At 46.4% G+C, this 11561-nt stretch overlaps 1 protein-coding gene across 1 annotated transcript; it reads right to left on the bottom strand.

Moving 5' to 3' along the window:
• Positions 1 to 2134: 2134 nt before the first annotated feature.
• On the bottom strand, positions 2135 to 5659 carry LOC119458231 (acanthoscurrin-2-like). Its single transcript, XM_037720094.2, has 3 exons — positions 5518 to 5659; positions 3446 to 4192; positions 2135 to 2504 (listed from the first exon to the last, which is right to left on the bottom strand). The coding sequence occupies exons 1-2, from the start codon at positions 5527 to 5529 to the stop codon at positions 3449 to 3451; spliced, it is 756 nt and encodes a 251-aa protein (XP_037576022.1). The 5' UTR covers positions 5530 to 5659; the 3' UTR covers positions 2135 to 2504; positions 3446 to 3448.
• Positions 5660 to 11561: the final 5902 nt, after the last annotated feature.

The following is an 11561-nucleotide window of genomic DNA, read 5'->3' as shown; positions in this document are numbered from 1 at the left end:
CACGGCGGAGAGCAAACGCCACTTCTTCCGTCGCGCGAAAGACCGTGGGGAGACGGGAGGGAGGGAGGGGAGGCGGCGTTCAGCTGCGGCACCAAATGCGTATCTTGCGACTCAAGGGGAACCCAAGGGGAACTAGCGACTCAATCTCCCACGCGAAAGGAGGACAGCGGAAAGGCAGCGCGGGAGGGAGGGGGTTGCGGCTTCTGCTGTGCGAGCAATTTGTACTTTGCGTGGCACCGGGGGTCGCGCGCACCGTATCTTGAAAGCGATCTGCGACACGGCTCCTACCTTTGTATGCGCTGTGCTTTCGACGCTCATTTTCAGTTGAAGCGATACACGGCATGAACCTTCGCTCGCTGCTGTTGGCGCGCTTGCTCACGCCAGCGTTTTGACAGCGGTTATGTGCGGTCACACAAACAACGAGCAGAACTGTTGTCGACGGCGGCGGCGTTTTGCCCGCGTTCGCACCGAACGCACGCGGCGTTGGTGACGTGTTTATGAAAAACGTGCCAACCTTTGCCGTACACCCTATGGCGGTGTACCGTAGCGACCATAAGGCCATGGTCCCTGTGGTCACTAAATAAATGAAAACCACAAGATCATATATATTTCTATACAGGTTTGAACACTGTGTATATGTACTTACATTCATTCAATATATCGTCCCGTCACTGGCCGCGCTAAATGAAAAAAAAATAAAAATAAAAAAAAAACCTTAGGAATCCTTACATACGCTGGCATTCAGAAGGTCACGAATGCACTGCATATCTGATTATAAGTGACATTAGGATTGCAGTGAACCGCGTCAAAGTGTTTAATGTGGACCTAATGCGAAAGTTCACTTACGTGTCATCAGGAAAATGCCGCAAAACCATCAGGAATGCATGCATCACGAAAGCATTAGACTTACGGTGGCTAATATTTTTTACAATGCCAGCAAGAATACATAAGCAAATAACATCAAGCAGACATTGGACAGTCACAAGATCATGATGCTAGAAGGCATCACACTTTTATAGACATGCTATAAACTTTAAATAGGTCTACGCTTATTATTATGCGAACGCGACGAAGGGGTTCATTTTAAAACACTTTAATTTGACACTGCCTCTTTTATGCTTATCGATTACTGAAAGTCTCGCCTCTTTTAGTCTCGGCACCAAAAAGAGCTTAACAGTGTGTCGTTTCCAGTTGCTAGGTCCACACATTGATCATGTTTTATGAGACGCAACTGTTTACAACCTTCATCTCCCACTCATACGGTCAACAGCACTGCTGTTCGGCAAACATCTGTAAACCATATGTATACATCTGAACGCAAATGCGCGTGAGTAGTGCAGCGGTTGGTAATTGTAAGCGGTGGTTGTCGTGGGTTAAGTTAACAATTAGAGTTTGTGTCTGTTTCCCGGCTATCAGTATATTTTCGGACTAAAACGAAAATCGCATAGCTTTTCGTCCGTAAGGGCCGTTTGTCATTGGCTGGCCGCCTTCGCTAATTGTATTCCCCCAGCATCAAGATTGGCTGGAATTTGTTCTTACAAACAATTTTGTACGTAAGAGCTTCCTCTCAATATGGACCCTAATCTGTATTTCGGTTAAAAGAGGGCAGTCCGTTTAGGCCTATTTAGCTTTGGAACAAAGCTAGGCTCAAGATACAGATGTGGACTAGAAAATGAGCAGGGATAAATAAACGAACAGTTGCTAATACGCTTGCGGGAGCGTGGTGTTCATTCAATTGTTTCTTATTATTGGTCACACACTTTCATAAACAGACAAGGCACGCCACGAAGGGCTGCTGTTGGTTCCGTTTATTCAGTTTAAGTTCATCGCACACGTTATTTGATCCGGACTTCGTGTTGGCACAACGTCTATATGCGCAGGAGCGAAAGGAAGTTAGGTGTGAATTTATTTATACCAAACACTTCTTGAAACGAATCAAGTGATTCTAGCAACTAATGTTATTAGTGATAGTCTAGTGGCCCTGATTGTGCCACATGTATGTTATATCTGCTATTCTCTGAGGTTTGTTTAGCCCAGATATACGGGCCGACTTATCGAATTAACACGCACAGCTTGTCTAGGCCGTCGTTTATTCAAGACGTACTTGTGGTGATGAAATGCACTTGACAAAAAGTTGTTTTTTAGTTTTTATTCAACTCATGATAAGTTCACACTTCTCTGTACAAGCAGCACCATGAAAGAGAAATCAGCGGAGTCGGCTAAAGAATCTTCGCATGTGACAAGAAAGCCCGAATCTCCTCCTGCTATATTTTTCATGCAAGGCAAGCTGCAGATTTCATGTGGTGGAACTCAGTCTGTTTACGGCGTAGGATGAATCAACAACAACGAACAACAACGAAAACAATAACACGATGGCCAATCCACGTTGGAAGTGTCTGCGAGGTCTGGTCTGCTCCATCTTCGAAGGGTGGCCGCTGCTACCCCTGCCGGATGGCGAACGCTGTGGCCGGACTGGCTGTCACTTCATGAACTGCACTTGGATTCTAGAAAGTGAGAATAAAAACAGAAGACTGTCACATTTTAATCTGCAAGGAAGAATGTCGGCCGTGTAAGTTATCTGAATGGTTATTGCAATGGGTTTTTCTTTGTGTCAAATAATTTCGCAAATAATCACGCGTGGCCTACAAATTATTTGCACAATGGCAATGTATCAGTCAACAGTGTCCTTCCCCGGATAATTTGTCATTCCGAGGAACCTTGAACATAAATTGTGGTTTTACGATGTAATTACCTAAGCAGACAACGTTGATAATTCTTTCATAATGGGATAGAATTCGAAACTGTTAACAAGGGCCGGGGGGAAGTGGGGATGCGGGGTGTTTGTTTACTAATTTACTGCGGATAGTAGTGATGCCTGCTACAACCAAAATGACACTGCTGGATGCTAGGTTTGGCTGTTTGGTGTACTGATACATTTTATGGCTGTAGTTTGTGCGTGAGCAAGAATAAAAATATGCAAAACTTGAAGTGTACCATTAGTAAACTTGCAGGCAAAGCCAGTGAGCATCGTTATCGCAGTTGGGAATTTGTTGTTTCGGATTCGGCGCGCTCACTCGGTCATCAATGGCAAGCTGTTTAAAAGCTGAAATCGAAACTGCAGCACGAGTATAAAGACCAGAGCGCAGGGATGCATTTCAGGTTTAACTTAAGATTAAGCTAGGTACCGCATTATTTTACCATCAAGGATACGTGTCCCCTCTCTTAAACACCTCATGGGTCACCTCCCAAAGTATTGCCTTCGCTTTAACCACATTGTTAACATTATAGCTTCGTAAGACATCTGAGAAACTGAGGAAAAAGTAATTCCACATTTTGAATTATCTCTATGTTTTAATGTCTTGTGTTAGATTAAGGGAAAAAGCCGGGTGGTGCGATTACGCTGTTGTAGAATAAGAGGTGAGCACGCTGGTATACGCCATCTTACCGCTTAGTGCCAGCCACCGTGGTGGCCACCGCCACCGTATCCACCGCCACCGTATCCACCACCTCCATATCCGCCGCCGCCGTAGCTGGCTCCTCCGAGTCCTCCCAAGCCGCCGCCGTATCCTCCGTATCCGCCGCCGAGTCCGCCGCCGACACCGCCGCCTCCTCCTCCCTTGATGATGATCACTTTGGCGGCACCACCAGATCCTCCACCGCCGTATCCACCACCTCCGAAGCCACCGAGTCCACCGCTGTATCCACCGCCACTGTAGCCGCCATATCCGCCGCCGCTGTAACCTCCGCCGCCGCTGTAGCCTCCGCCGCCGCTGTAGCCTCCACCGCCGTAGCCTCCGCCGCCGTAGCCACCGCCTCCGTAACCTCCGAGACCACCACCGTACCCGCCGCCGAGGCCTCCGCCGCCTCCACCGTGCGTTTTGCTCACGGTGCGCACAAGATAGGTGGATGTGTGGCCGACTCCGCCGCCTACGCCTCCGCCGCCGTAACCACCTCCTCCATAACCACCGCCTCCATAGCCGCCGCCTCCATAGCCGCCACCTCCGTGGTGGCCACCTCCGATACCTCCACCGAGGCCACCCAAGCCACCACCGCCGTATCCACCACCGCCGTATCCACCGCCGCCGTATCCGCCGCCTCCGAGACCACCTCCGCCTCCGAGACCACCGCCGCCACCTCCGCCTAGGAAGCCAGCTCTAACGGCGTTGACTAGCAGGAGACCGCAAAGGAGAGCCTGCGCCGAAAGAACTTTTCAGGCACTGTTCCTGTACGCACTGCGCAGCCTCCAAAACGTCTATGCATTCTCAGAGGTGTGATGTGAAGGTTACATGTATAGTGGTCTTGGATTATTGAAAGATTTTTCCGAAGTGGAAGATGTAGGACACGACGAGCTATGCTGTCTCTTTGACAATTAGTGATTCCCTTACTCATATCTATGGTCATTCCCACATACATAAAGGGAGCTGGAGTGCTGTGAGAAGGTCGGAAAACAATTAAAAAAGAAAAAGGCTCAGACGTTCTGCAAACTTGATTCCTGTTGCTTATCCTGTACGCTGCCGAAATTCAGTAGATCCTTTGGTTCTAGAGATCGTGTACTGGTAGATTTTACGCCTCGGTCATCAACGTATGATGAAAGGAGCTTGTAACAGTAAGCAACACATATGGTCAGATATGTGCGGCTTATTGTGTACTATGTGCTACTTATTGCAACATCTTACTTTGTCTCTCCTTTTGCGCCCTGCAACTTCCAGGGGCTTTGCGGTTAATGTTGCCTAATATAGTACGCTATATCCCTATGAGAACTACATTCTCCCCTACTGCTCACATCACCATTTTACAAGACAACTCTGTGAAAACGAATGTCGTTAATTCCCTGAGGAATTATATCAGTAATGCAGTAAGAATATTGTCTTTATGTCCAGATGACACCGTCTTTTTCAGTTTGAATTTGTATATTTTGTTCTCGTGGGAGCAGAACATGCAAATAATATATTTTGTCCATCTCAAATAGCACATAATATTCTGCGTTAGAACAGCGCTCTGCGTAAGCAGCCCTTATGAAGTCAACAATCCAATTCCGCTATTAATTGTAATAAAGCTGATACAGAAACTTAGAGTGACTGAGCCCGTTTGACCCTTCTATGCCTGGTAATAGGGACTTATCGCACTTCGTTAGAAAATTGGCTTGCTACACCTGAGCCCTGAAGTCTTTAAATTGCATTACCCACATTTGCCGGTCATAGGCGGTACAGCCACAGCTGTTAATCTCCAAGATCACTTGGAACGGCTGTTTTGCACGAAGTTAAAGCTTGATGCTTTCCAATGCTGCGCCTTGTCTTAAGTGACCTATAGTTTCTTCACCGTCCCTGCACCACAGAAGCATTTTCATCCCAGCGGCTACTCGTGAGATCCACTGCTCCAGACCACGTTGGCGCCTTAAGCGTCTTTGCCACACTTGAGGCGCCAAGTCTGCGCAGCCGAACCCTACTCCTCGACGCCGAGCTCGACGTACGCGGTGGCCCTCGTGTTGTCCCGAGCGACGGCGAGGCCCGGACTCACCGTGGACTTCATGCTGCTCGTGGCTGCTGTGTCTTGCGATGAGAGCAAGCTGCGTTATGCCTGCCGATCGAACCGTTAGGTCCTTATATACGGTCCCGCAACGTGGTTCGTCAGGACAGGTGCGGGAGCGAGGAGGGGCGCAGGACATCGCGCGCCATTCCCTTTGAAAGGGAGCGCCAGTAGCAAAACACAAAGCGGCAGCGGCAGAGCAGCATCATCAGAAGAGACGGAACAGGACGACCTCGGTGAGTCCAGAGCCTTCTCTCAGGACCTGTCTTCAGAGAGGAGCTGCCGCGCACGATGCTTGTGTTTTGCTTCGCCGCCGATAGCGCTGTTCTGATTTAGACCGCGGAGGAAGGAAGCGCGGTCCGGCGAATTAGCAAAAAGAGCCGCGAAAGAGAAAGCCGTCTCGGAAGCTGCGGAAAATAACTCGCGGTTTATGCCGTCGCCCTCCTCCTCGCTCTGGGAGTTCGTGCGTGCGTGCGTGCGCATTCCGCTTTTGTTAGTTATATCAGCAGGCGCAGTGGCACGTACCCTACCTGCAACCGAGGCGGGGGCCGCTCCCTCGCCGGAGAGAAGGGCCGCGCCTCGCCGTGGCTTGGTTGGCAGCCTCCAGTGACGGTTTCCTGGCGTTCCCCAATTCGTCTTCGGCGTCCGCGGCGCTACGCTTCGAGGAAAGGGAGTGCAGTTGCGCGCTGCCGTCGGAGCCGCTATTATTTTGTTGCGATATATACTATTACTGCGAAGGCAAATGCTGCAAGAGCATGCGCATTCACTGCCGTGCTACCAGATGAAACCATGCTGGGTTAATGCGTTTATCGTAAAGTTGGCCGTAGCGCTCATTAGGCGACACGAAGATTACGCGCCTGCAGATCGAAAAACGCTTTTCGGTTTCGCTGCACCGATATAACGCAACACTTCGGTCGGTCCTGAACGGGACAGGCCTTGCTTTGATGCTTGGCGATTGCAGTTAGCGGCATTTGACAATAAGACCTATCCGAAGACCTTGCAGACCACCTCCTTGTGGCTGCATTATACCTTCCGTGTGTCATTCATTTCGGACAATTCGTACGGCCGCAAGGACGCTCAATTACCAGACGGCAGTCCTTGTACCACTTTATCGAACGATTCTAGAGATGCTGATCCGTTATGCGCTTGGAGCGGCCATCACGCGGCTCTTCGCAACTGTTTCATTTCAAAAGGGCCTATAATGTTGCGAAGAAAATGTGCCATGAATAAATTCTTCAAATATGGCAACCAGTGTTTTTTTTTTCAGTTTTCTGTTGCATAAGATAATTTTCAAGAGCTAGCTCACGAAAAGCGTTGCTGTGGTAGAAGTGAATGTTGCATTACCAGGCTGTAGAATGTGCACATCAGCGTTCACATTCCTTAGAAGGACTTACCGCTTCTGCATGGTGATAGCGAGTGGCGCACGTAGAATCAGTAGAATCACGGAAGAGAAGAATGAACGGCGTGTGAAGTTGAGGGCCAATTCACTAAATTCACTAACAGGTAGAGTGACGTACGTACGCGGTGATGAGGAACAAAGAAGAACGTGGTAAACGAACAAGGTGCAAAGAAGAAAGGAGAACGTCTGTGATCACGATTCCTGTCACTAAATAAATGGTGACGCTGACGGTGGTAGGCCATGTATGTAAAGGAGAACCATGGTGTCAGGCTGGAACCGAACCGAAGGCGGAATACAGAAAACTGAAGAAGCATCACTTTTGCGTGAAGCGAAACTCAAGCAGAAAGTTGACATTTTCTTTTTGTTCACCTTGATAAAAAAGTGAATAGTAAAAAAATTGTCAATAGAAAAAAAAGTCAAGCATAATCTGTGGCAGCTTTTATCTGTACAGCGATTGGGGTTTAGGTGTCAAAACCAAATTATTTTGTTGGTAAGCAAAAATTCGTGTTTGCAGCCTAGTATATCATAGAATGTGGCCGCTTCATTGTTACGTACTTTTTTGGAATAGTATGATTGAAGGCAGGCACCACTGAAGAAGTCTCCCCCTAAGTTGTGCAAGCTGTTGCCAGCAAGGCATATGTTATATAGATATATGAACGAGAAGAAAGGAAACCGAAAGGCCCGATTTCTATTAATCATATCATAAGAAGCCAACAAACAATGACATAAAGGACATAATAGGAGAAATTAGCTTTAGTTCCTAATTAAATGAACCAAATGATAAATAAATGAAAACGAAAGTGGATGAAAAAACAAATGGCCGCTTGTGGGATACGAACTCACGTCTTCGAATTACGCGTGCGATGCACTTACCAATTGAGCTATCCCAGCGTCGTTTTCCCATCCCAGAAAGTGGATTAGCAAAAAAGGTTTTCTGATCTATATATATATATATATATATATACATTATAAGGAAGAAGAAGTGCGCCTTGCAGAGCTCCGCAGCCGGATCGTCAGCCCTACTCAAGTGGGGCCCGGGCTAGACGCTGCGCCTGGTGTGATTGGCTAAACCTACTCTGTTGCGTCTTCCAGTCAGCGTCATTCGTGTCGTCCAAAGCCGCGTTGGACTTCTTTGTCAGAATATATATATATATATATATATATATATATATACAGGAGGATAATTGTTCTAGGATATAGAAGATCGTTTTTGCCAGGATTGGTGACCGAACACGAGACCCGTGACCCCACCTTGCGACACCTTCGTTTTGGAAGGATAAGTTCGTACTCCATAATTCACGCAAGCAATAGAATTAATATAGACATTAGTGGTACAGCTACTACTTGAACGTTGAGCGGGTCCTGGCGAAGTCAAAAAGGATTATTGAAATCTTCGTCTTCCGTCCATGGCGCAGTCCCGGCTTGCCACATGTGGCTAAATGACACTAAATGCCAGTAAGGTCAAGAGACAAAAAGCGCCCGTCTAAGCAGCACATTACGCCTCTGGGGGCCTGCCTCATGGTTTACCCGGCATGAGCGTTGTTTGAAGTAAATATTACGTGCCTTTGCGAGCATCGCCTCCCGTATTGCTTCTTGGATACGTTGCCACATAGCAATATATATGTCCTGAAGAGGTACAGTATAGTGAGGTACAGTACACATTTTATTTGACAGATTTAGGCAGGTTTCAGCATATTTTGTCATTAGTTTCCATTGCTTTGGGACAAAGAAGGTATACAATCTTACTGCAGTCAGAATGGCTTGGTGATGCATGGCATGATGAAGCCGAGTTGAACCGCCTACTCAAAGCCGGTGCGAGAAGAAACTAAAACCATCATGCTTTCACTCCTCGGCCCAGAGAAGCGGATATATGCAGCTCGGAAGCGATTACGTCTCGTTACACTGACTCCGAAAAAAAGCCGGTCCTGTTGCAAAGAACTTCTGCAGGTATCTACTAAAGGCAGGGTCTGGAAAGTAACTGAAGCATTGCACGGACACCTTAAAGCGCACCGCCACGTACGATGGGAAGTTACGCGTGTTTTAGGTGAAGTTGGGGTGACGAAAAATTTCATACTTAACCTTTATTTTTCTTGCATGCGAAAGAGACAGACATACTTTCCTATGTTGCGGTGACAGCTGTTAAGAGTACCTCACTCAGTACTTCATCCGCGACCTCGCGCTTAGCAGCACAACGTCGTAGCCATAAGCCACCACGGCGGGTATACTGGTTCTATTCAATCTTTTCATTGAATTTCTTTAATTATTTTTTAAATTTCGTAACGCTTGATCTATTACTTAATTTACATAGAAAGTGTTGTACACCGAATACCATCGTGTAACCCCTTGGATGTAAACTCTTGAGTGTATCCCCCTGTGTATCCGGGTGCCGAGGGGAGGGATTAGGGAATGTATTTAAGGAGCACATTGGTAGGTTGGATGAACTAGAGGGGGTGTAAAAATAATTCACTTAATGCTGTCAGACATTACCTGCTGGCTACTTGTAGGATGCTAATACCAATCAGCAAAGAACGCATATGTGACTGCTTTGTGTGATGTCTTGATGCTACGCGGAGTGTCCGCTACTGGTAGTCAAACTTTTAACAGTAGCTTCTGAGTTCAAGAGACAGATTTATAGCACATTTAAAGGCATAGGGTTGAGCCTTCCGCATCTGCTGATAATTTGGTGTGTATATAAATTGAATGGCCTAAGTTTACTTGCATCTCCTGGTAAGTTTTCACTCACTGTGAGGCCGTTATTCGCACATGTAAGCTGCTCGGACTTCATTTCAAGCAATTAATCACAATCCCTAAACATGCACAGAAGCAAATGGTGATAATTTTTACAGTACACGACTTGTGTAGCATCGCTACATGGCAGTTATCACGTGTTAAATGATTTTGCAAACTCCTGCACTCGAAGCTGAAGCATACTGCATTCCGGTTCCTTTTCGCTTTCTATGAGAAGTGGGTGTTTTATTTGTCAGAGTTTTATGATACAGGCATGTTATATTAAAAACAAAAACAAAATGAGGCGGAGTAACAAAAGTGACCTATATGAAGGTAACAAACATTAACAAATTCGTATAGAAAAACTGCTTTTCAGTCCGTATAGCTTTATGAGAGGGTTATTTGCTTTACACGTCGTTCGCACTGGTTAGAACCATGCGGTTACTGCAACAAAATGAAGCGGTTACTGCAACAAAATGAAGTAGAAAACTGTTCATTCGGAATTTTTCTTTTCTCTCTTCACTGGCTGCTATTTTGTTGTCTTCAAAGGACGATTAAGCAGAAGGGAAAATGCAGCCCAGAATGCGTCACGCTTGCTGCCGCTGTTTCTCTTACTTGCGCCATATTTTTCGCAGCTCTATAAATTGACTGTAATAACAAAACCGCGCTGTTTCTACTTGTAGGGCACTATATATATGCATAAGCCATCATGTATACGTGAAGGGTGCGGAAGGAAGAACTCTTCGCCCCAGCCAACACCTCGAGGAAGAAATGCGTGCATTTCCACTGGTCCATTTGCGGCAGCGAGGCGCAAGACATCCGTCTTGATACAGCCCAATTTTCTTGTCAAATTGTGAATGTATGCTTCCTGTTGGGCTGTATCTTTTGGCCTACACGCTGTGGTGCCGAGATGCTAACGCCTTAGCACTATACTAGCGAGAGAGATTGCCTCAACGAGTGACAGTTGTGTGATCGGGTCTTTCACTTGATCTAGCTTTCGTAGTGAACAGAATTTAAAAAAAAATAGTTTTCTTGGGGCACTTGTGGTCACGTTGGCTGCGACTAACGAAAATCGGGCTCTTTCTTCGGTTCCCTTTCTTTTCGTTTGTTGTGATCAGGGAGCATCAAAGAACCACAACAACGATAGCACGCGTTCGCGGCAGCCCAGTCGGATACCAAAAGAGGTGTTTGCATTCCTAACGCAACAGGTGGTGGCACTTTTATACTACGATGCGCTTTGCTTCCTCCTTAACTAAGCAGCTCGTGTTCTAAAGAAATTAATTTTATGAATGGATGAAGCACAACAAAGTTATTTGACACACGTCTTTAGCAAAATTTTCATAACTACACTTCGAAATACTTTACCACTTAACAGTGCAAAATGTGTAGTAGAAAATGCCCTTGAAACAACCGTATTCGGGCAAATTTTTGTACAGAGTGTGGCACTGGCGAGAACACCCCTTGGTACTCCCTTCATTTATTGAAAAGTGTATGAAGGAAATATATTAAAAGGGTTTGCCTTATAACTGTTGAAAGTGGAGGGAGGAGGAGTGGGATTTGGTTATGGTGACGCAGTAACCTTGGTAACAGGATTAAAACATTGTTTCGGCCAACTTCTGTGTGTGGATAATGCTAAACAAATAATTATAACTTTCTTACCAGCATATAAAACAGTGTACAATAGATTTCGAAAATATGTGCAGATGATCGTGTATTCTTGCTAGGCACATGCGCTCATCGTCACGATATATGCCCTCCAATGTGAAGATAAATGAAATATTTTAAGAAAGCACAAAATCTAGCCATGAACCCTGGAGATGTTGTAGGCGGACGTATCGGCCAATAAGTAAACAGCGTTTCGGCGATGAAAGAGCTCGCTACAAAGCTTAATCTTGCGGGTGCAACTGAC

This window comes from Dermacentor silvarum, chromosome 1 (genome assembly GCF_013339745.2).
Source record: "Dermacentor silvarum isolate Dsil-2018 chromosome 1, BIME_Dsil_1.4, whole genome shotgun sequence".
In the NCBI taxonomy this organism is placed as follows: domain Eukaryota; kingdom Metazoa; phylum Arthropoda; class Arachnida; order Ixodida; family Ixodidae; genus Dermacentor; species Dermacentor silvarum.
This window is presented reverse-complemented; position numbering and strand designations above follow the sequence as displayed.